This window comes from Poecilia latipinna, unplaced genomic scaffold (genome assembly GCF_001443285.1).
Source record: "Poecilia latipinna isolate Pla-1442-1.1 unplaced genomic scaffold, P_latipinna-1.0 Scaffold123, whole genome shotgun sequence".
Classification (NCBI taxonomy): domain Eukaryota; kingdom Metazoa; phylum Chordata; class Actinopteri; order Cyprinodontiformes; family Poeciliidae; genus Poecilia; species Poecilia latipinna.
In genome coordinates this window covers 393,018-418,981 of record NW_015112739.1, presented here as the reverse complement: position 1 = coordinate 418,981, position 25,964 = coordinate 393,018, and the positions used below count along the sequence as shown (strand labels likewise).

General features: G+C 38.2%; 1 protein-coding gene and 1 long non-coding RNA gene across 8 annotated transcripts in view; one reads left to right on the top strand and one right to left on the bottom strand.

Annotated features, from left to right (window-relative positions):
* Window positions 1-25,964, top strand: part of LOC106945015 (uncharacterized) — a 67,888-nt gene that overhangs the window by 34,400 nt on the left and 7,524 nt on the right. The gene's annotated exons all lie outside the window — the stretch shown is intronic.
* ptprea (protein tyrosine phosphatase receptor type Ea) overlaps window positions 356-25,964 on the bottom strand; it is a 71,695-nt gene continuing 46,086 nt past the window's right edge. For 2 of the 7 annotated variants that reach the window (XM_015028400.1, XM_015028401.1), the window contains exons 3-22: window positions 17,760-17,846; window positions 15,299-15,395; window positions 14,770-14,843; window positions 14,070-14,114; window positions 12,574-12,710; window positions 12,021-12,111; window positions 9,218-9,294; window positions 8,996-9,032; window positions 8,825-8,922; window positions 8,375-8,494; window positions 7,283-7,446; window positions 6,849-6,984; window positions 6,616-6,765; window positions 5,007-5,100; window positions 4,345-4,421; window positions 4,108-4,242; window positions 3,835-3,960; window positions 2,958-3,109; window positions 2,745-2,880; window positions 356-1,709 (exon numbers count right to left, since the gene is read on the bottom strand). In XM_015028400.1, the coding sequence (XP_014883886.1) occupies window positions 1,635-1,709; window positions 2,745-2,880; window positions 2,958-3,109; window positions 3,835-3,960; window positions 4,108-4,242; window positions 4,345-4,421; window positions 5,007-5,100; window positions 6,616-6,765; window positions 6,849-6,984; window positions 7,283-7,446; window positions 8,375-8,494; window positions 8,825-8,922; window positions 8,996-9,032; window positions 9,218-9,294; window positions 12,021-12,111; window positions 12,574-12,710; window positions 14,070-14,114; window positions 14,770-14,843; window positions 15,299-15,395; window positions 17,760-17,841 (2,103 nt within the window). In that variant the 5' untranslated portion in view covers window positions 17,842-17,846 and the 3' untranslated portion in view covers window positions 356-1,634. The other 5 variants (XM_015028402.1, XM_015028403.1, XM_015028404.1 and 2 more) reach the window with 5 other exon arrangements.

Below are 25,964 nucleotides of genomic sequence, written 5' to 3'. Positions count from 1 at the left end.
ACCCCAAGGTTTTTTTTTTTTTTTGAAGTTTTTTTTTTTTCCCCAAAAAAAAAAGTTTTTTTTAAAAAAAAAAAAAAAAAAAAAAATCGACACCTGGTTAGGGTAGCCTTTTTTCTCTAAATGTACTGTTCTCCTGTAATTTGTCAGGGAAGAGTCAGTTACCCAAAGCAGATGCTTCCTATTGTTTCTGAACCGTATCACATTGAGCATGCCTTGAGGCCAATAATGACGCACAAAGTTGCAGCTGTATTTCTTCCATTGGTAAGCGCACACATTTCAGCCTTTAAAGAGTGACAATGATGGCTTGTCTTTGAACAAACCTACATTGTAAAGAAAATTCCACTAAAATCCAAAACATTTTTAGATGAATTTAATATTGCAACTTGCATTTTAAAGACACAGACAGTCCAAAACATGATAGACCACCCACAGAGAAAAAGAGAGAGCAAAGGCAAAGAGCTGGAGTCTAAACAAGCCCTCCACTCTGTTCCTCAAAAGGACCATTTGAACAGAAATCAAGCCCTGGCAACATAGACTTGTGTTGTTTTGTTCAGTCTGTATCTCACAGTCACATACATGTAGTTTACAAAACTGGACCAATCACTTTACAGTTCCTTGCTCCATAGCCACTGGTCACTATGTTAGCACTTTGTCATGTAGTATTTACATGTAGCAAAAATAAAACTGTTAGGTGTTTGAGTACCAGATGGATCAGACTTTGTTCTAAAATCTATTTAAATTTTACATCCTGTCTTTTCTCGTTCCCATTCTTTATTTTGTAAACCAGTTTGGCAAAGAAACTGACAAAGGATCGTGTTTGTAACTCGTGGCTAGCATTTTTGTGTTTTGACTGTGCAACATAAAATTAGACTTTTCTGCACTCTGTATCCATAGGTGACTTGTAGGCATCATTCTTTTTAACTTATGGCACTAATTAGCAATAATTTAAACATGAAAAAACCACATTCTGTGTTAAAGGTTCTTGGCAAAAACTTTTACTACTGTGCTTTTTTAATGTGCAGTGATTCTTAGTACTTTTTGCTGTATACAGATAAAAGGCAGGTTCTGTCTGTCTGGGTTGGCTAGCTGAATTAATTTGTAAAAGCCAGGCTCAGCATCACCACCTCAGACTTTTGTTCTCTGCAATATGGCTGTCATTGTTATAAACATTTCTGACAGTATCTTGAAGAAAAACCCCCCCAACATTTTTATAATTTCAAATGTCAGCAGTAAATGAAAGATTCATAATTAGCAAAAAATAATAAACATTAACACAAGCAAGGAATGTCAATACATAAATACATTTACAATAACTACATTTTTTAAAAACTATCAGTTCAAAATAAAACTCAGACATTTAAACAATGTTATAAAACAATATTATACAACAAATCGGAGATCAACTTTGTAGCAATGCTTAATACATGTTTTAAAATGTACACCATTAATCTGACTTTTCGTCCATTTACAATTTTCACCCTCTGACTATACCATACGTCACAGCAGAACAACAACTTGTGTTAATGGTAGGACAAGTGCATAGCAAAATAGAAGATCATTTGACAAGGTTAAGGAAACTGAAAACTGCAAAATTGGCTTTAAAAAACATTTAAAAACCAGGTTTAAGGCAAATTTTATTTAAAATTGGCATAGTCTGAGTAAATGTCAACAAAGTCTTGTACCACCCTGTAGCAGAAGTCATACTGTTCCTGTAGGGAAAGAAGAAACGTGGATTACATGGTGACCAGTAAAACGAGAAGCTGTACAACTTATTGAAAGAATACATTGTGCATATATACACACAAATGTAAGGTAGAATCTGATCACTGTATTTCATAGAGGAGCTTGGGAATCCTAAGAAGATCCTTGATTTTTTTTCCATATTGAAACATCCATCCATCACTTTGTTGGTGGTTTATCTTAGCCTCATCACTATTAAAGTTTATCACAGTACTTTTTGTAAAATTCCTGTTTTACTTTTACTCCTGCCCCCTGGAGGTTGTTGCTCAGTTGTTTTAGGGTCTTGAAATATTCAAGCAGTTCTTTGACGATTGTAATATTGTGCAGCTCTATTATCTCATAAATGTTGGACTTAAAATCCACATGTTTGTAATCAAGTCCACTGACTGTAAAAACTCCAGTTTGGACAAAATATCTATAATTGTGAGGACATTAGGTGGAGCACAGTCACAATATTAATGTAGACCCTGTAATAGAGATGAAATGTTATTTTAAATACACAGTGTTGAAAAGGTAGATAACTGCCAAATAAAAATGAAGCACCCAGAAGAGATGAACACATCTGAGCAAAATCGGGTGTATTTGCTTGTCTGTGAAGGGCGATTAAAATGAATTTTTAAGGAGCAGGCATTTCTACAACAGAACCCAAAAGCCATTAATGTACATTTCTTATAGAGTTAGCGGAATGTTTGATAATCAAAACAGCGAGTCAAGGTCACCCAGTTACACAGGGTCCCTACTTAGCATTAGCAGCACTTTATGCTGTTTGATTGAGCAGCTGTCATTATAAGCTTGTATGTGCCCAGATGGTGATATTAATTACCATGCATGTAGAGATGAGTGAGGGCAGCCACCCTAACCCTATTGATGGTAGTTTGGTTTGTCTCTATTGACCTGCACTCAGTGGTTTTTCTGACTATTGGGGCCTGGCGGAGCTGTGGAAACTGACATACATATCTCTGATACATTTCTGATTATTGGCAATATCATATTCTTCTACTTACAACAGTTTGGACCATATGAGGCCTCTGCATGCGTAAACTCTTGACGGTTTGGAACACATCCAGCAGGCCTTCTGCTTTGACTCGCTCCAAGATATTGCTCAGTGCAATGAACGTACCTGTTCGCCCTGCACCAGCACTGTAGCATAAACACAAAATGTTGGCTTTAGTACATGTTTACTCAAGAATGAGCCACTTTCACAAACTGAAGCCTACCTGCAGTGTACGACTATGGGATGGTTCCCAGACTGCTGCTGCTGTCTCTGCACTGAGGCGATGATGTCAATCATGCCTTTGCCCTCTGTCGGGATGCCGATCTCAGGCCAGCCATGGAAGTGGAAGTGCCTGATCGTCCTTGTCTGCTTCTCCTTTTAGAGGAAATGCACAGGTAGATGAGATCATAATACCTTTGAAATGTGATTTATTAGCAGTTTATGAACGATAATGGGGCGTGCTGTGCAGTATATAAGAGGTGGGCCGACGAGGGATATTCTGGGAGGCGAATGAACAATCGCGCCTTTAAAAGAGTGAAGTGGGTCGAAGTTAATGAAATATACGAAATAAGAACCTCCTGGTTGATAAGCCTAAACACATCCTGCTTTACTCTCACAGTCTAGAGAGTTTTATGCTTCCTGTTTTGTTCCAAGTTTTAGACAGTTGGTGGACCACTTCCAAAACACTTCTGTCAAAGAGTTGCATTTATTATTTGTAACAATTCTTTTAAATTAATATATTTTTAAATCAAGGTTGTGGAAGCCTGTAGATATGGTATTCTTAGTTAATGTAAGCTACCTGGTAAATGTGACATTTTTTTGGATAAAAAAAAAAGAACCATTCGCTTAGAAGGATCCAGATTTACTGTGAGGTGTCAAAAACCAACATAAAACTGAGCAAAGGTTTGTATTCTGCTTGATCTGGTAATAAATTTAAGAACAGACTCAGTTTAGATAACATTTTACTAGTGTTTGGGATTTTAATGTTTAAATACAATTCTTACAGGCAAACAAAGTAGCTCCATAAGAAGTCAAGTGTTGTAAATGATGTAAAGGAAGCCACATTTACATCTCTGATAGTGGAAAGTTAATTTGCTTACCGGCACAAAGGTGAGTACCAAGTCTCGTAGACTGAAAGTTTCACACAAAGTGTCTCCCTTCAGCTCTACAGTGTAGTCTCCATAGGTAGCAGAGTCCTCTGTGGGCCAGTACTGGCAACATTTGTCCTGCAAAACGAATCGCTATATAAATATGCAGAATGTAATGCATTATAATAGATTTGGCAAAAATAACACTGCATGTTATGTGAAAAAGACAGTAAAAGTAGAAATTTAGCTTAGTTAAGTGTTCGATGAGTAGCTTTCGTGGATCACCTGCTCCCTCTCCTGGAGCTCAGTAAGCATTACAATGGAGTGACATTTCCATTCCCACACCATTCTCCAGAAATCCTCTACAGTATGGGGAAGAGGGCCCTGTGTGGCAATGAAGTAGTCCTTCTGTCTGTATCCCTGAGTAACAGCAGAGCATTCATTTATTACATTTTTGATATAACAGGGTGAAGTATAAGTACTGTTGGTAACCTGTTGCTGCAGGAAGAGATGTTTCCTTACATCTATAAAAGACGCGTTGACGTAATCTGTGAACTCTTGGCCTCTTCTCATGGAGAGAATGACTCTATTGAAATCATCTGAAATGGACAAAGCAGATGACAAACGTACATTAGAGCAACAGATGGAAATATTGATGAGGTTTTAGATATATAAACCGGCATGAGTGGTTCTCAGAGTAGACTGCTTGAAGTGTAACTCTGGATTTCTTGAAGTGAGGTTCCGTGAAATTATCTGTAATAGTTCCCTTACCTGTAGGAGAAAGATATTACTGTGGGCTTGGCGGAAGGTAGTTAGTCAGTGTTTTAGTTGACTACCAATTTAAGATAACTCTAATAAATAATTCTATGCTAACAGATTAGCCGTCTACTGTATTCATCCACTTTCATAGGACCTCACTCAAAAATCCAATATTACCTTTTAAATAATAAAAAAATAAGAAAAATGTGGATGAATAGCTGGCAGGACTTTAATGCTAACATTTGGTACTAACAGTGCTCTTCAGTGGAGAAGAGGTTATTGGTAGAAGATTTGTAGTTAGAGGGAGTTTCAAGTATGTGTGGCTTTTAGCTATTTACGGGTCGATGTGGTCCCCAACCCCACATCTACCTGACACTATATCTTGAAACTGCCATAAGTAGACAAAGTGGATTCCTGTTTCTTACATGGAATAATTTGTAGAACTCTGTTCTTCTTCATGTTTGCAGGAAGATTCCCAGTTCTCATATTCTCCTTCATTATTCGCATGTTGGTCAGTTTCTGAGAAGTCAAAAGAATGCAAAGTGTGAGGAATTCAAAATTTTTTCAAATTAAATCTAAGGTTCACTTGCTTTGCAGCTAACTTTGCAACACAGATTTTTTTTGTGATTACATTTTTCTTTAAAAAAAAAGAGAAAAAAAATCTAAAGTTGGTGCCAAAGGTTCACCCAAATCAATACTATTGTGCACAATCTTGTTAGAATAATATAAATAAGGGTGTTACAACTTTTCTGATTTTGAGTGTTCACATTTTCAATCTGTTTTCCGTTTCAATAAACAAAGTAAAAATACTTGACGGTGCATGCAATGTGAAGAGAAATGAAATATCACAGAAGGCCACATCCTTTTATAAACATTGTTCACCCCTGTTCTGAAAGCCCACAATGACTTTCCTGCTTCCTCACCAATGGTTTGTTTTAATTTAGTTTTTCTATCAGAATTAGGCCAGAGGCCTCTATTGCTCTAGAGCTGCATAGAGTTAAATAAATGTTGGCCAATCACTTAAGCAGTATGTATTCAGACTCACCATTCCTGTAGTATACAGCAAAGAACTGACTCCTGAGTTTTTCATTGCCAAAATGAAACAACATATTTGCTTTATGTTTTAAAGCAGGCAGAAGCAACCTTTTAAATGAAACCTTGATAAGATGGAAACCATTTTTTCAATTAGATGGAAAGACTATTCATAGTACTCAAGAAAACACCCACAACCAGAATATCATCATTTGTAGATTTTTTTTTAAAAGATGTACCCAAAACTCGAACCTACTTCCGACTGCTAGCTCTGATCCCATCTAGGTCTTGCTCACGACGCTACTATAGACCTACAGGCAGTTAGTTTCAGTATCAGAGGAAGCAAAGCGACATAAGACAAGTCGTGAAATGTCTGTGGTTGAGGCTAAGAGGGAGAGCAAGACCAAGCAGATAAGATGGCAAAGTTATAGATTACACTTTAATTTTAACTCAATCTATCATGCAACATGCTGGACTAAAAAACACTGAAAGTATTTCGCAAATCTTAGTCGAGATAAGGCCCAACGTACTAAACTATTCACTCACAGACCATATTTTCAAAGTAATCGCAAAGTAAAGATGCCAAAAATCCAAGTTTATGATGCAGACTCGTTTATGATTTTCTTTGTTTCAAAAATAATCACCTTGTTTCACAGGAACTAATCTCACCCAGTGATGCGATGCCACCTCTGCTGCCAATATAAATAACCTACGACTACTCAGAACAGGAAGTGTACAAAAACGTATTTTGAATACTGTTTCTAAATCTTGATCTACTATAGTAAAATACAATTTACTATATACTACTTACTACATACTATAGTCAAAGAAAAATCTAAATTACTATCCACTTGTCGAGGTAAAAATCTGATTGCAAATGGCTACAAAATTCTGATTAGTTCATCACCAAGTACTTTACATTGGTAAGCAAAAGGTGTTTCTAGCCTTTTCATTTAGTTTTTTTTTTCTGTTTTAGACAGAATGTGAAACAAATCAAATTACTTTAAACTCCTCCTCCAGGCCCACACGGTCACCATCGGCAAAGGTGTTGTGCAGTTTGTGCAGATGTCCTTCCAGAGATGACACATCCAGCTCTGTGTCTCCATAGAGGTAGTATTCAAGCAAGGCCTGGTAGACGAATGAGTACTGCATCTAGGGTGAGGACAGACAAATGTTAAATACACACCGTATGGGTAGTTGATGATAACGCACCAGGGAGTCCATCTTTAACTCACATCTGTCTGGATGAGCTGGGAGCGCTGCTCTCGTATCTTGGAGACGAACCCAAACACATCAACTATCTGCTCCGCGTGCATCATGTCGATCATGCCGTCGATTACGATGAAGGTTCCCGTTCTCCCAACACCAGCGCTGGGGACAGAAAACACACACACTGTGTTTACCACAATGCTCAGCTGACACTTGTATGGTAATGGGAAGCGGGAGGAAAAACAAAAGCACATCTGTGCTTGTAAACACATTCGTTGTTATAAATCACTTTGTTTTTGTTTACCCACAGACTCACAGACAGTACATTCATACCCAAATACATCACTTCCCATAGAAACTAAGTGGATAACTGAAACAAACAAAACCTCATTCAGAAATACTAAACTTGTTCAGTTCAAGTAAACGCATTTAGCGACATCAGCTGCTGACTCTTCAGTACCTGCAGTGGACCACAATAGGCCCAGAAAATGGCGGATTCACAGCCTTGACCTTTTTCAGGAACTTGAGCATGCCAATAGGGGAGAAAGGGACTCCAAAGTCAGGCCAGCTCGTGAAGTGAAGCTGTGTGACCGGACGGGGAGTCTTAGCAGCATCACTGGCTTGCTGTGAAATTAAAATATAAATATTGAAGTTATATATTAAGACAATAATTTATGTTTTCAGAAATCAACTAGAAAGCTTTTCTCATCTAGGAGAATCAAGTCTTGCTTTGTGTTAGCCTGAAGCAGGTTAACACAAAGCCTGTGAAGTCTGCATAACTTGTCTGGCTGAATTAATGTTCCAGTATAGAATCCAATTAAATATTGCATTATATTGTTCAGCCTTGTTACTAGGCATAAAAGATTAGGATGTCTTGCAAAGGGAAATATGACTGCACACCGTGAGTGTCTAATGATAATAAAGCTTCCTGTGATGTGTCGCCTCCCATCTGTTGCGCAATTAAATGTACTATATATATTATTATTTTATGCTCCTTGCAAATGAATTTAAACACATTTTATGGTTTGTAGACCTATATTTCAGCTGTTATAGCACTTAGACTTAACACTAAAGTTAGCGTGCGATTCACTTCTTAAGTAAAAGCCGTTTCATTGTGCAGTAATACAATACTGCACAATGTATTATCATAGTATCAAAGTCTCCAACATAAATGTCACAAAGGAGTGCATTATTTGTAGGCCAATATATTCCAGATGTATTGTATTGCATGCTTTTGTAGCATTATGTAGGTCTCAGATTAAAAATTGGCATTCTTTCATCATATACTTCCTTTGACTTCCTTCTAATTTCAGATTTTATCTAGGGCCCTTATTTAAAAATTTGCTCATTCCAGAAGTAACGGCTATAATCACGATCGATTCTAGTACTTTATCTTTTAAAATGAACACTGAGAAAGAATTCTAGAAGAGTCTGGAAGAACATGTTGTTTTTACAGAAAACATTTAAAATGTGCTCTCGCTTTAGGAAATTTGCAGATTAAATGCAAGTTAAAGTTTCTTAGTGAATTCAAGAGGAACTGGTTTGCACTTACATGTTGTACACAGAACTTGCGTATTGTGTAGTCTACTAGGACTGTGAAGTCCTCGACTGCCACCCTTACATTCCCGTAAGTCCAGCAGCCCTGGTCTGGCCAGTACTGGTAACACTTGTCCTGCAGGAATATACCATGAGAAACACATGATTTAATAAAATGTTAATTAAAACTAATTCAAAATCATTAGTTTCAATTAACATTAACATTATGGAAGAACATCTGAATGAACAACTTTGCAAAAAGTTTTTTTTGCTATATAACATTTTAAAACTTTATATAGACAAAAAATAAACACCACTGCTCTTTCATACATCACCCAAGTTCTGAGTTTCACTTCAGCCCACAGCATTAACATAAGACCATTAGTTAAAAAAAAAAAGCAGCAATCTCCATATCTGCACACCTTATCACTTCTCTTACAGGTAAGGGAACTTGAGTAGTAAATACCTCTTTCCTTTCTTTCAGATTTGTCAGCATGACAACCGTTGCTACTTTCTGCTCCCAAATCATCCTCCAAAAGTCTGCTACTGTCTCTTCTTTTGGTCCTGAGAAATAAAATACGAGGTTATTGTAATACCTAATGGAAAAAAAATTGGTTTCCTTTATACATTTACTTACCTTGTGCAGCTATAAATTTGTTCTTTTCTGTGTAACCCTGGAGATAAAAGAATATTTCTAGTGACTATGATGTAAAGCACTACTTTCTGAGTGTTAAAAAATAATTTTTTTAAACTAATACCTTCTGAAACAATACTGTAAACATTTATCTGACATTAGCACAATTAATTATTTCGTCAACTTGTGAATTTACATAATCAGAATGACGAAAAACTAACTCACATCAACATAAGATGCATTAATGTAGTCTGAACATGGATTCCCATCCAACTGAGTCAGCACTACTCGGGAATGATCATCTGTTAGTGAGAAAAGAAACAAAGAAATACTTTAGGTGGAAGTATCACTCATTTTTGTCCATGAAGTGCTGGGCCGAACGAGGAAAACCACTCTGGGCCTCGTTCGGCACTTCTGGCCAAATATTGGAAGCGTGTTGGCAACAGACTAAATGACTTCATCCACTTCCTCTGCTGCCATTGCTAACACTACAGGCAGACAACTTGTCTTTCAGTTTTCTGATTGGCTTGGTAGAAATTCTACTGGTGAAATCCAAGTCAGTGGGAGAAAGCCTAGACTGTGATTTGAGGTGAGATTTGAATCGGGCGGAATAGGAAGGCAATGGCCAGGCTAGTGTTAGTGACACTGTCAGTTTTTAGCAGCTTAAAGGCCTCATCTCTCCACAATGCACCTATTTTCATCCATCCATCCATTTTCTTACACCTTCGTCCCTAGTGGGATTGGGAGGGGTGCCAGTGCCTATCTCAAGCAAATGTTTCGGGCGAGAGGCAGGGGACACCCTGGACAGGTCGCCAGTCCATCGCAGGCACCTCTTTTCAGTTTTTGTGCATTTTCAACCTAAGAATAACATTTTTACTGTAGCTAATATTACACATTGAAGGACTAGTTTTGAACACAAAATTGAAAATATGACAATGACAAATAGCCGAACAAATAGCTAGAAATAGCCGAACGCTCACCTAAAGTTTCTGACTCTATAAATGGCAAGGAAGAGAACCAGCCAGCATAATGCACTGACTTTAACTGCGACAGACAGAACCACTGAACAAATTTTAATACTGTTGTCTGGACACATGAGGAGGTGAACAATAACAAAAAAATTTGAAAATTTGGCTGACTGAGCAAAAAATTGAGCAGCCTACACCTGGTCAACCCAGATTGGTATGTTGTCATTTGTAGTAATTTTGCTTATTATCTGAGATGAGGTGGTTTTAGGTGGCTGAGTAATTTATTTTCTGTAGTAGTATTTAGCTTTGTTTGCATTTTTGTGAATCAAATAGCTGGGAAGCATCTTAAAACTGTGCAATTATCCTGCTGTACCTCTTAGCCAAGACTTTAGAGGGATTTGTATTATTATTATTATTCAAGATATACAGTTACTGTAAAAAGAAAGTACCTCTGTTATTATGAACAATGATATGCAGTTTATCAGGCTTGAAAATTATTTAAATTCAATTGCAAACGTATAAAAACAAAAAACCTGAGATGCTTACCAAACTGCTAAAATGCTAAATTTTAACCCTGTGAACAAGTGCATCAAACTGAATAATGTCCACATACTTTAATATCTGCACAATTGCACAACAAAGAAACAGAGTCAGAAACCATAAAGTTTCAACCTTTTCAACTGTTTTTGTCAGATTCTGCAAAGCACAGAAAAGGAATTACAGACTACTGAAGATAGTAATTTCCATAATTTCCACATATATTCACTAATTCGCTAAGTGTACATACTCATCCAAGGTTTTCAGATTTTTTTCTCAAAACTAAAGTCGACTAAAACTAAAACTGAGTTTACCAGAATTTTATTGGGATTTCATATGACAGACCAACACAAAGTAATGGATAATTACTAAGTGGAACGGATTTTCTAAGCTCCTTACAACTGCTGATCTGATGAGTGTGGTATTCATATATTGTACTACACCCTTATCTTCGATCTCAAAATCTAGTTCAACAAACTGCCTTCAGAAATGGCCTAGTTAGATATTAGAGTTCAAGTCTGTTTAGTTAAACATCAGCATGACAACCAAGGAACACAGGAGAAAGTTGTAGAGAAGTTTAAAGTAGTGAGACTATAGAACAATATCCCAACGTTGACAAATTCACTGAGAACTGTTCAATTAATCAACTATTTTTTCTTCAGTCTAGCTAAAATTGCTGCAAAAATGCTTCACCCAGCAGTCACTTGGCAAGAGCTATGTTGTGCACAGGACCAGTCCATTCATAGGGCAACAAAAAACACACACTCATACATAAGGGCAATTGAGGGAGACCAAGGGTTTACAGAAAATGGATGGATGGATGGATTAATGTGTCAGAATGGCCAAGTTAAAGTTCAGACCTAAACCCGATTGAGAATCTGGGTCAAGACTTCAAAAGATTCTGGTCACAAATTGTACCCATCTAATCTGACTGAGTTTGGGATTTTTTTTTTTTTTTTGAAGTAAAAAAATTCAGTACTTTTCATGAAATTGCAATTAGACACATGAACAAAGCTCACTATGTGTGAATACTTTTGCAAATCTAAGACCTAAAGCCTATTTCAAGCACTAAAACTCATCCATTAGAAAAGCTGCAAAAACGCATTACTCAATTATTTGTACGTTGTTATTGTTGCCAAAAATGCAGGAATGTAGAAACACATCTTCTCCCCATAGGGCTACACAGGTTTAAACTTGATTTTACATGCTTAGTTATTTATTTTTAATTTTAAGAGCTGTTGGCATAACTGCAGTGCAAGACCAGTGATAAAAACACAAGTTCTCAGAAGAGGAACCACACGTGTTAGAAAGGAAAGCGATGGAGGAAACTATTAGAATATTGTTCTGTCATTGTAAGTGCATGTGCAAGCGGTTAATGGGAGCTTTACTGTATCTGTCAGAGCGAGAGAAAAAAAAAAAAACGTGTCAAAGACACAATGGCGCTTGTTTGTGTATATAGAAACAGGAAGCAGAGTTTGACTCAGAAGCAAAGCAAGCTCCTACAGAACAGAAAGTACACTCACAGGGAAGGATGTTGGGGTATCTGTTCTTCTCCTTGTTCTCATCCTTGTTTGCCTCTTCATATGTCCCCTGTGCATTGCCCCCTGGCAAGGACTGCAAAGCAAAATTACAGATTATACAACACAATCAACAGTGGTCTGCTGCATGAAGGGACTTCCTCTGCTAAATTAGCTTAGAACTTCAACTTCCTCTTTCTCTTACAACTGTAAAAAAAAACCATATATTCTTTGTTGCTTGAACTATGAATCGGACAATTTATTTTGACTCAGACTCCTCAACAATAGACAAAAATAGTCAAAAAGGTACTTTTTGTTTGTGTGGGTGAGTATGAGATCAGTGTGTGTCATGGATGATATGACACATGGTACTTATTTTAATTTCCTACATGAAAATACACACATTCTTAACTTTAGACCTTTCTTTCACAATTCTCCATGAATAAGTTAGAGACAGTGATGAAGGCCCAATCCATGTGCCATAAATGCTACTTGAAATCAATGTACAAAGCACAGAAAGTTTCTTTATTTAACTTGTAAGATTTAAAGAGAAGCTCACATTATACTCCTCCCTAAAGAGTTTGCCATCATCAGCTGAGCGGAGTCGGTACTCCTCCTCCAGGTGGTCCACTGGGATGGGCAGGTAGGTCTTTGAGGCAGAGGGGGACCTGGGCAGAAGGACCACCGTCTGTTGCTCTGTGGGGAGGGAACATAGTTGGTACCATCTCTCCTTTTTGGTGGCTTTGTTTAATCATTTGAAGCTAAAAATGAAATGTCACAAGAAAACTAATCATGTAGCGCTGGTAGAAATAAAAATCAAAGATATGTTCTGCGATTTTAAATAACCAATTCTAAGAAATAAAGTGTAAATGATTGGGTTGAATTAGAACAGTGGTTCCCAACCTGTCTGTAAATTAGAGCATGTTAACTAAAATCAGGAATCCCTTTTTTTCAAAGCTGGATGTTTTTTTTGTTTTGTTTTTTTAATACCTTTTTAGTGCTTCATGTTGAGATATCAAAAACTAGTGCTTAGGTCAGAGTACAAGTATCACTTCTTTTTTTTTCTTCCTTTTACAGCAAAAATCCAAACATTTTGTCCTAAGGACATTTCTTGAGAGATTATAACTAATTTTGTTAGGTAGACATTTTTCAGACCTGAAGGACACAGCCACACACCGATTAACTCAATGTTTTTGTAAACAGGTTCACTCCCACTACCACCAGGGGTGTTTATGAAGCTTAATTAGAAAAAAGGAAGAAAATAGATTGACATGTCTACCATCAAAGCTTAGTGCTGCTCTTAAAGATTATTATATTTCTAGGAATTGTAAATTTTTTTTTTACTGTGCCAATATCCACCGATTATGAATTCCTTTTAGCCCTAAATGTTGCCCTAAATAACCAGAGCTCTTAGAGGTCTGGTTATTCCTGTTGCCTGTGCACTTTTTCCTTCCACTCTACTTTCCATCAGAATGCTTGGACAGAGGATTCTGGTAAGTCAGCCGACTTGGCAATAAGCTTTTGTGGCTTATCCTCCTTGTGGAGGGTGTCATTGATGGTCTGCTGTGGAACTCATGTAACATGGCTTTATTGAAAATCATTTTATCTGTTGGTTTTATATAATATTAAAATCTTAATTTAATAATTAAAAACCAATCAAAAATAAACATTAAAATACTGCTGTGGGCAGTGAGGCTATATTTGATCTCCCCACTCAGTTCCCCCTATTTATCAGCAAATTTCTCACAAATATAGAAACTTGAGGTTGGGAATCACTGGATCATAAAAATCAACTCACTCAGCTAACGTAATTTAAAAACATTTTGCATAAACTAAACAGGTACTCCTACAGCCTACAGTTTTGTGCTACTCCTTTATCTCTGTAGATTTCCCAGATCACCAAACATCAGCAGGTGTTAAGGAACCAAAAGGAGCCCAGAGAGGAGCCGCAGCACCCTGTTCTGGCATTTAGTTACAGCTTTGAGAAAATGAAGGCTGGAAAAATAACCCAGAGAGGGTGTTAGTGTTAGTAACATGCCACCCTTTATACCTGACCTGGAGGTACAACGGTGTACAACGACTCAGAACTGTAGCCAATCTCTAAAACACAAACCAAATCACATCATTCACACACGGACAGACACAGTCCAAATAAAAAGACAACTAAGTGCCTTATTTAAGTATTAAACTGTTTTAAAGTCCAAATGTGTTCTTGCTCCAACCATCTGAAGGTTGTCTTGGTTTTTTCAGTTCTTTCTCTCCCAGGAGCACAACCTGCTCTGCTCTTTCCATTCCTAGATAAGAAAATGCTTCCTAAAGAACATTCACAAATCCTCATCATGAACAGCTTCCTGCACGGTCCGATAAGTGTTATCAAACGTCACACAAATCAGCTCCATTTTAAAAAAAGCGGAGCTGAAAGCTGCTGTAAGAGCAGCTCTGATCTTTGCATCGCCTAACTTCACAGGCAGCCTCAAAGTAGATGCAACTGTTCATGAAACCAGCTTGTTTTCAATCTTCATGTCAACCACAGGAAGTTTCAAGCCACCACAACAACTGGTGGGACTACTTTCACGTATAAGGCAGAAATATAAAAACGTATTAACTCCTTCCTCTCTGTCGGCTTTGACTTTCTTTCTTTGGAGCTCATAGTCTAAATATGGCAGATTTATATTTGCATCTTTTAACAGCCATCTTGTCACGCTACCTACAATGCGCCTGCAGCTTCTCTTAGTGTGCGATTTTACTACATTACCTTGTTCTTCCAAGATGCCATTCGGTATTTTCTTGTCAACTGTTGTGACGACTGCTGGTTTCTGGTTTTTTAACCTGAAGGGGAAAACAAAACACTGGAAAATGAGACGCAGACAGTAAATCAATCAATTTCATTTTTTTCAGTCAATAACAGTTAATCATCACTCCACACTTTTGAACAAGAATCTTGCCATCCTACCATCTAAAGCTGGAGAACTTATTTTTTCTCATTAGCTGGCGTCTTGGAGAGGCTGTGTTTGTGTCAAAATGTAGTTCAGAATTCTGCCTTCAGTCTAAAGCTGCCTGTGGAGCTCCTGTCAGCCTGCTCTGCTCTGCTCTGACTAAACATACATGCGAGGGAGTCTGCTTCCTGAATGGGCTCCGCCTCAGTGACTAAAAAGGAGGAAGTGTTCGTCACCTCCAGCTCTGCCCCTGTGCTGGGCTCTCTGCCAGGGGAAGGAGGAAAGGCGAGCCAAGCTAAGGGTTGGAGAGTTTCTTGGTTTTGTGTTAGCTTTTTTTTTTTTTTTTACCTGAGGATGTACCAGGCCAACAGTGTGAAGATGAGCACCAGCAAGGACACAACCAGCACAATGGGAAGGACTTGGGGGTTGTGAGACTTATCTCCTTCTGAGGACAGAGAATAAGTTAAAGGAGCAGTACCAACAAAAATGCAGAAAGAAGACACAAACACTACTGTTGCTTCTAAATAAATTGGAAAATTAAATCAAAGAATTCAACTCAAACTATATTCACACAGCAGGCAAGTACGACCCAAATCAGCTTTTTATGCCTATACCCAATGTATACATGACTTTTTCTAGATGGTCTTCGTCTTACTAATTCTTATACTTATCCAATTGTTTTCAAAGCATTTGAAGTCTGGTTACGTCATTGACGCAAGACATGCATCATATTTCTCCACTAGCAGAAGCCAGACACATTACATCTGGACATAAACACTGGCTGAAACTTATAATTATTAAAATGATGAACTCATAGCTCATCACATCACAGTCTTACCACTCCTGGCTCTGACTGCACATCCAAACAGGGTTCTCAAAAGAAGTTGCAACCAGTGCTCTACAGAAGGCCATCACTATTAGCTTCCTAACTACAACTTTACTAGCTTCCTTTGTGTTATGACTTTGACAATACTGTTGGCTCCCATTGCTAAATAACTTTAAATTGATTCATAGGTGGCGGCACCCACTATTACTTAGGTAAACAACACTATACTGTTTGGCGTCAATGTTCTTCTGAGCATTGTGGATCGCTAAAAGGTTGTAAACCATTCACACAGTCTGATTGCGATCACATTTCATTATTAGTATGAACGACCACGCAAAAAAAAAAAAAAAAAAAAAGAATTTCAGCAAAAAATCTGAATTGAGTATTAAGACCTGCTGTGTGAACGTGTTACAGTTAAAAGTCAAACATGTAAATCATAGATATTTATTACACAAACTGATATATTCAGCATGAGGTGCCAAGTCAACATCTCCATAAAGCTTTTGAGCACAGAGAATTGAAAGGTCCTGGTAGACAGCTGTGCTGACATTGAACTTTTTAATTCACAGTGGAGCAAAACCAACAGATGAGATGTCACACTGAACCTTAAGCAACTTGGATTCTGTGGCTGTTATCTCTTCCTCCAAATTCCAAAATTCAAAATTTAAATTCATCTTAAAAGAGGTCTTTTGACCAATGAGCAATAGTCTGGTTGTTTTCCTGCTCATCCCAGGTAAAACTGTGCTGATATCTCTGGTTCAAGAGTGGCTTTAAACAAGTTGTTGCTCAAATCCTGGATATGCCTGTATGGTGGCTCTTGAACTACGAACAACAGCTAAACTTTCTGATCTTCCTCATCAAGGCCACAATTATACAGATTTCTTACCACCATAGGTTTTTCAGTCACGTAACCTTCTACAAATATGCTTGCATTGATGATTCTGTGGAAACAGCTTCCTTAGTTTTGTGGTTTACTCTTCTTGTTGTGTCCGTCAGTGACTGTCTGCTGGACAAATGCCAAGTCAGCAGTCTTCTCCAGGATTATAAAGGCAATAACACGGAAAGCATAACTCTTCCATAACAAAATTGTGTCTATAATTGGTTTTTATTGGTTTAAAATTTTTCTCACTAGATGAATTTTAGGTGTTCATTAGTTGTACATAAACATGAATAAAAAATTAACAAAAATAAACACTGGGAAAAGAACACTGTCTAATAGATTTATAGTTGAAGCCAAACGTTTATATACATCAAATAAAAAGACTTGTGTCAAATAAACCAGACATTTATATACATCAAGTAAAAACCTTAATATTCTTTTTAATACAGCCACATGACATTAATAAATAAATCTCTGGCATATTCTCACGATTGTGACATTCAGCAAATATAAATTTTGGTAGTTCTAACTGAACTAAAATAATGAGAAGTCTGATTTAACTTTGGATGTGATAAAGGATGCATGTGTCTTTTATTTAGTGTATGTACATATCTGGTTTCAACTCTATGGAAGTTATACTTTTTAAGAAGAATTTCTGATAATATACCTTTTTAATCGTTTAATCTATTGAGATCGACCTGTATTAGGTACATTGTATGACTTGATCTAATAAATACTTGGAACAGCAAAGTGGCTGCTGTTCTCTTTCATGGCCACAGAGCCAGTTTAATAACAGGTCTCAGCAGTATTTTGTCAACACAGATATGCATCAGCTTGGACAGAAAATTAGAGGCTCTCAAAAAGAAGACAAGACCACCAGTCAGCTATCTGTCCTCTGCGTAAAAGTTCACAATAATCTTTAAATTACTAACTGCTGCTGCGAGCTTAATTGTGATCTGGTAAATACAAAGCTGAAGGCTGTTATCAAGCAGATGCAATCACAGCAGAAAACCGATAATGATACTATCTCTGAGAAATGTGATGACTGCAGTAAGCATTAATGGGATATGTTGAAGTGGAGTGGCTCTTGCTATTGTTCTTACCTTTTGAGTTGGTGTCATTGGCAGTGGTATTGGAATAGGAATAGGGTATTGTGGTTGCCACCAAAAACAGAAGGAGGACCATTGTGCCTGCAGGAAAACAAAATGAGGGTGGCTATTAAATTTAGTTCCAGACATGTCTGAGATCAAGATACATGAGAACGTGACTATTGCATTGTATTCATCGGACACAAAAGCTTTTGACAAATCTGAGGTGTATTTCTTTAATCATGAGCTGCTTTCAGGAATGTGCTCAGGAATGTGCAAAGTTCACAAGAACCACAATGGAACAACACACGCATATCCTGGTCATTCATTAGCCCTGTCAGGGGAAATGTATAGCTGTATTACCACAAATGTCCACATGATGGCAGAATACTTCAACAATTTTATTGCAATGACATCGTTGCCTCTTTAAGCCCATTGAGAAAAATATGTCTTTATGGAGAACGATGAGAGAAAAAAAAAAAAACACCCTTTTAATATAAAATTTTAAAATGACTTCAAAATAAATGCAGTTTTTGTGTTACATTTACAGGCAATGCTGAATATAACACCTTTAGGTAACAGTATTTGATTGAATGTATTATCAACCTCAGGAAACAGAACTTCCACTTCCACTAAATTCCACTGATGTAGCTGATACCAGCTGCTTTCGTCCAGCTATTTCTGTAACAAGGCCAAGACAAAGAACAAGGGATTTCCAGGGCACTGCATGTGTAGGTTTAGGAACAACACAAACATTTACACTGAATCAGTAAAAACAGAAAAAGTCCAACAATCTTGGAGTGAGTGTTTAAACTGAACGAAAAGGCAGGTTATAGAAGTTTTGTTTTTCTGACCAGCCTTGTCCACACTGGTTGAAGAGTGGCAGACTGGGGAGGTGGTCACAGTCTAGAAGAAAGAGGACCGAAAAGTGTGTTTTCAACTATCAACCTATCACACTTCCCCCTGGGAACACTCTTACTCTAGAGCAACTTTGTATTTATTACCCAAGATGGAGTAGCTTTCAGCAAATATTGAAAGCTTTATTGATCCCCGTTGGGGATCAATAAAGTATATTCTATTCTGTTCTATTCTAGAAGCCTTGTTATTATCTCAGTCTTACAGTTGCTATTCATTTTAGCTTTTTTACTCTAACACAAGGCCAACACAGATCTGCCCTCAGATCGTTTTAACTTCTTCTTCTCCACACTTGCAGGTATGTGAGTGGTACTTTGCAGCTGCAGAGAAAACGAGCTGCCTAAGCCAAGTACAGAGTCAATGAAGACACTGTTGAAGGCTCCGCTCTGTGCCGCAGTGTCCTGTATTACGTCCAGGCAGGACACCGGAGGAAAGTGAGGGCGGCAGAGTAGAGAGACTCTTTCTACAGCAGGGAGAGCAGGAGCAGAAGGTCCCGGTCAATAATATTTCCTGGAGCGATTAATAAACCCAGACATGTCAAGCCTACGCTCCATGGAAAAGACTGATAAGGGAATTCTAATGAGGGATGAGCCCTCCACAGTTGTTCTGAAGCTTCCAAACCCCCTTGTTATGGTTTTCTTTATAAATGTCAAGCTTGGAGGAGGAGGCAGATATTGAGCTGAGTAGGTGAATCTTTGAGGCAGGACTGTGTATAGGGTGTCTGTGAATGAACTTTGACAGCTCAAACTTCTATACACATAATGTTATGTATTCTTCAGTTTTTGTTTGTGTTTATGAGGACATGCAGCACAGTGCTCCAAGCAAGCCCTTCGGCTAAATCTTGTGGTTAAGTGGTTCTGCCTCCTGGCGCTCTCATTCCTTTCTTTTAGCTCTAGAAATATCACCCTGTCGTATTTCAGCCTGCAGTCCAGCTGTGTGGCTCAACTCCTCCTGGCTGTTCTGCTCCTCGTTTCATTTTTGGTATGGTTCTATAGTACAGCTGCCAGACCTGCACATTTCCTTGAGAATGCCATAACATTCACTTAGATTCCTCTTCACCACACATCGCCTTTTTACTCTCAGTACCCAGTCTCCGCCTCTCCTTCCTCAACATAAACCAGTCTAGACCACGAGTCTCAGATTTGACTAATAGTCACTCTTTAGCTTGAGTCCAGCAGCTATCATTGCATTGTGTGTGCTCTCATCTGTGCATTGTCCTCTTTCCATTTAGCACTCAGCAGCCAGTCACCAACCATTAGGCTAGTCATAATGGAAGTGGGTCATGTGAGATACCAGCTCGGGGGAAGTTCTGGGGTATCCTTATTTCCCAGCATAAGACATTTGCAACTAGCAATGGGAAAGGGTATTGTCTTGGCCTTCTAGACAGCCTCCTATCCCCCACCCACCCAGACGTTAGTGAAGCATGGACTTAGTAGCTCTGTGACATACTGATAAGTCTCATCAGATGCAACATTTTTCTGTAGAGGCAAGCCTTACAACTACAGCAGCAAGAGAGCACCACTACATTCTTTGCCTGGTAGATAATATCGTTCATAAGAATATTTAAGCTGGCGTACATGTGCAACTCAAATTATACCGTCAAAAAGTTCAATTCAGCACTTCAGCTCAAAAAGTGAAACTGATGTGATAAATAGACTCTTTATGCGTCTGCTGAAGGAATGTGATGCTTGGGCTACTTTTTTCAACAGCTGTACAGACCTGTTGCATTCAAGCTGCAGCCAGAAAAACTTGCAGCTTCCCTTGGTCTCCAAGCAACCAGCTACAAGCCTGGACACAATTTGGAGGTGTGTGTTGTTTTCCTTGGATCCTACTCGTGCCACAACCTACCCAACTACCCTGCATACCAATCTACATGTGCAAGAGACCTTTACTTTTTTATAACACATTATAACTGTAAAACTGCACTCATCTGCATCAACACCTGCTTATGTCACAATGCAAACTCTAACTTTGAACAAGTGTACGGTATGCACTGCGCGACACACAGCTCTCTCTGTTGATTATACCCCGACTTCTCTGAATATCTGCGCATCACGCAGCAGACAAACAATATGTTAGATATGCAGAGATATGAGCGTATTGCATTTCACAATAAAGCAGCAGAAAATAAAGGTAGCCGACTGTCAGGCTTGTTTTCATCCGTTGTATAAGGATTAAAAAAAAGCAATGCAAAAACTGACTCACTCACTGTGACTCTAGTCGTAAATCAAAATGTTTTTTTCCTGGCAGTGATTTATTTGGGAGGATGGGACATTCCTCTCACTGTGTTTCCCTGCTTTCTCTCAGTCACGGCTTAAAAAAAACAACATAATGATACGCTGGCAGTTCCCTAACTTCGTCTCAGTAATAAGCAGAGGAGCCAAGCCATCAGAAGGAAACTTGTTACATTTAGAAGATAATACAGGGAAATTGCCTGCGTTTGCCTCTGACAGGAAGCACGGCGTTCTCCGCTTCGTCAGGTCCACTGAGAACTGTTTCTATGGGCACAGTTTCTCTGTCCTTTTGCATTCGTCAGCTGTGGAATCTGAAAAGTGGTCTGTGGGTGTATGCAAGGAGAGGGGGGGAGATACATGAAGTCCTCAAAGCAGAAGGACTGTCTACCCTCTGAGCGACAAGGTTTTGACACCTGCATGATGGCTCAAAAGAAAGTTTGCTGTCCTTCTGTGCATTTTCTCCCCATTGTGCTAAAGATGTGCTTTGTAGCCTATTTTATTACCCTCTAAAATTGTTTCTGAGCAAGACATATTTTCAGCTATCAAACCACAACCCCCCATCTAGGTACCATCAGATGCCATCTACGATGATTTTCAGCAAATACAACATGTTTTAAATAACATATTTTTAAAGTTTACCTTTTTGTTTAACGAGTTCAGCCATCAGAAAATACTTCAACTAATTAAATCTTATTCAGTAGAATAAAAAACAATACTTTATCTACAGCCCATCTTCACTGTAGTCATGGATAACAGGTTTAAATACTCCAAGAGCCACATTTTTTACTAGACATTAGGTCATTATTATTGCACCCCAGTATATCTTGTAACGACGAAGCAAAAATAATCATGTAATGCTGTCACAAGCCGTGATGCAAATTTGTGACAATTTTAAGGTTATTTGTGGGTATACTAAATTTATGTATCATTCTTTTTTTCCATTTTAAAGGGGACAACTAAAATTGGGCAAAAAGAAAATGTCTAGTTTTTCAGGTTAATAATATGTCATGAAAAAATGGGCTGAATTTGACTTAAAAATTCCATTGCTCTGGTTTAAGCAACTTGGAAATTGTTTTCCAACGAGAGAAAGAGCTATGGAGATACAAGCGAGTAGTTTCAAACATGGCAGCCATGTTGGATTTTGAGTTGAGAGATGGAGCCTTTGAATATAAATTAGTGAATTGAGCGACCTTAATTTTTACATCGATCTATCTGTGTTTTTAGATCTTAGATACTGTTAATTTCCTCAAACAGCCTAAAACAGCAGTGTAGTTGTTCTTTATTTGACATCATGTTTTATTTTCACAACATGACTTCCTGCCGTGTTTTCCGGCCTTAGAGGAGTGTCAGAGTTTAAACCTCGACTGGGTTGACGGTGGTTATTTAAAGGACAGTGCTCTACATTCAGTCTTGAGTGAGGAGTTGATGCTGGGGCGCCGTCCATCTGTTCACACAGATGTGCAACTGCTTTTAATGCAATCCAGCCTAGTGGGACAAGGTGTTCAACACTGGCCATACTAGAGTAATCCATCCATTTCTGCTGATCCTGCTTTAAGGGCAGCATCCATAATCTACATTCCAGATGTATGACTGTAGGATCCATGTAAACAGATTTGGTCAGATGAGCCCACAGAAAGCCGATTTCCTCACCTCACACAGCCTGTTCATTAGGACATTTTTGAATTCATTTTAATTTACACCTCAGAATTGTTTAAATGTGCGCACTATTGTTCCTCTCAATGTGTTCCCATGGTAACTCGGCCTGCAACGCTGCCACCAACGTGGCACCTGAAGGATGTTGAACACGAAAAAGGCTCGGAACAGAGACACACTATGCAAACCTGAAAACCTGATGTCATTTTAGGCTTTTGTCGAAGTGAAAAGCTCCCAGAGGAGAGAGAGATGCTTTTTTTTATTTTTTATTTTTATATATATATAAAGCATGGAAAGGTTAGATACTCAGCCTAATTCATTTCCACAGAAGGAGATGCACAGGTGCATCTCAATAAGTTAGAATATAATCCAGAGTGCTCTACGGTGTTTAAGTCTCCTAATTTTGATGGTTATGGCTTATTGCTAACAAAAACACACAATGTAGTTCATCAAAAAATGTGATTACTACATAAATCCAAGCCTTCTCTGAGACATATGTGTACAGTAAATCAGTACTTGGTTGGGGTCCTTCTACATAATTTACTGCATTAATGCAATGTGGCTTTTGTTGTCGGTGTAGTAAACTTACTTGAATAACTAAGTTTTTTTTTTTCCACAAGCTGAAAACATGGCTATGATTATCGTTGTTGCTTGTGCGGCCGTTTTAAATACCTTTTTCTTCCACACATTTTTCCATTGTGTCAGTGTGCTAGATTCTCTTTATCCGTGTAGCCAGTGACATAAAATCGATTCATTTATTATTATTATTATTATTATTGGTCCTATGTAATATTTATTTATTTTATTAAATTACTGAAATAAATCAACTCGTCTAAATTTATTGAGATAAACTTGGATTTACTTTATATATGTCTGACAAATTAAATGAATGAACATGTTCTTAAATTTACCTTTATTGTGGTAAAAATCTGCTCTTATGTAAAGTTAATTTAAACTCTTCTTTAGTCTTCAGTAGTTCACTTCTTTCACGTCTAAGGAGCCATGAAGTAAAGCTAAAGTACAACTAGTAGTAAAGATGGAACAGTCCCATTTACTGGTAGACAATTAAGTTAATGTAATATCATTGTGTTTAGAGCATAAGAATAAAACAAATCATAGTCTGTGATGCATAAGCTTGTTACATAAGCTGAGGATGGAGCAGCTGGCTTTGGTGGCAGGATTGTGTTCGTAGGAAAGGTCGGCTCAACCTACTGTGACGCTCAGACTGCGATTTATTTCATTCGCTCACAGGCAGAAAACGCTGTGAGGAGACTGTGGAAAGTGATGCCTAAAGTTGCATACTGCAGACTGCTACAAGCAATTTGGGTGGAGAGGAAAAGCACTAAAAAGCAGAATTCAGTATTTAGTTGATCTACAATCGACTCAGACAGATTAGTCCTTTAATATTAAGCTGATACAACACCGTGCCAAATACAATTTTTGATTAAAAGGGTGACAATTTCTGGAAAACCTGCTCATAAATAATAACAATTGAGAGAGGAATGCCATTACGTAGGTGCAGAAGAAAGAACTCCATAAATAGTAATAATGTATTAAATGGGGTTTTTTAAGACTTTGTTTTTCTGACAGTTTCAATTTTAAATAAAGACATACTTCAATTTAATTAGAAACATTGACAGTGAGACCATAATATAAAGTCAAGAGTAAAACCCAGAAATTTTCTCCAAAATTCCTAAGCAGTCAGGAACGGTTTTTCTTCATCAGTGGAGAAGTTTGGAAAAATATTTGTATTTCCAGAATATGAAGCCTCGCTTTGTCACAAACTGTGCCTGGTGCATTTTTTACTGCTTGACCTTTATTCTTTGAAGCAACTGAAGTCGGGTAGAGTAGCCAGAAATAAAGATTCACAGATACTTGTCTCTTATAGATGCCATTTTATCAGCCAACTTTACAGTGCTTCACACCCAGAGCAGCATTTCTCCACAACAACTGCAGAACGGCTCCCTTGCCGTTACCGCCCCCTCCTTGTGCTACCAGCATCGTCATTAATCAATTCTTGCCTACTTCCCAGGGCGCCGAGACGCTGTGGCAGTGGTAATGACCTCGGAGACCGACTAGTACCGCTCCACAGTGTCAGCCCTCCACCTCTGTGTGAACAAATAAAGCATTTCCCCTGGAGATCGAAGCCAGAAATAAATTTGAGCTCATGTTCTGCAGGCGCATAAATGCAGAGGAACATTTACAGAGCAAAATATCAGTTTGCTGCAAGGCTGCATGCTGCAACGTCACTTTGACAGAAATGTGGCGGCTTCTGTCTGACCCTGAAAGCCATTAGAGCAGCGCTCACTGCAAAAACAGTATTTATCTGTTGCGTATTAGTTAAAAGAGAGTACAAAATGACAGGCGATTACTGGTAATCCTCTTAAAACATTTTAGTCATAACATTTAAAAGCAGGTCTTACTTACATGTAGCTTAATATCTGTAGTTTTTATAGGGTGAGGAAGGTAACAGCCAAGCTTCACACTGGTGAGGCATGAAAACTGTGTGATGCTTGCAAACGGCGAAAGAACATTTAGTCTAAATTAGTCTGTTCCTGCATAAACGAGCACACCACAGTGGCATGCCAGGTGAAATATTCACACGAAGCCAGATGTCTGTGTGAGGGGGAAACAGAGACCCTCTGTCCTGCGAGGGGTCTCATCATGTCCTCCCATTCATCTTCCTCCCCTCCTGACGCTTTTGGGATTCACCTCGTCCCCTTTTTCAATTATTCTGAGGCAGAGCAATTATGAGCTGGATCCAGAGCCATCGATAGTTGGGCTAATGCGTGGCAGCTTGGTTTAAAATGACGAAGCCGCGCTGTGACACTTCTTATTATCGCTCCGCTTCACTACGAGCAGGTACTGGATGAAGACGTTAAGAGTGATGGGACTAAAAGAGGATGAGGATTCATAGAAATCCCTAAAGTCTGTCAACAAAGTGACACTTGCTGCTCAATTAGGAGGATATTTAAAGAAAAAAAAACGTCTTTTTGAGTGAGAAAACCAGTTATTTCAGTTCTAAGCATATGTTAAGTCTGGCTTTTAATGCTAAAATTAGATTGAAACCATTTGTAGGCAAACATCATCTGCCTAAGGCTGCACAATGCTGACAACAACATAATTTACTGCACATGCATACAGTTCAGTCCCAGAAATTATGCTGTCATGCATCACTTGATCTGAAAGGTGTGTTACAAAGAGATTAATGGCCTGCATGGGTAATATTAGCATGAAGCCAGCTTTCAATGACACAGAGGTGACTTCCATTTAACCTGGGTAACTTCTGCAGAGGAGACAGTGTTCAGAATTTTAAACTGTAGTCGACAATAACTGATGCATCTTGATGTTTGTATCTGATGTATCACTTAAAGTTAATAATCAGTAGTGCATTTCAGTTATATATATATATATATAA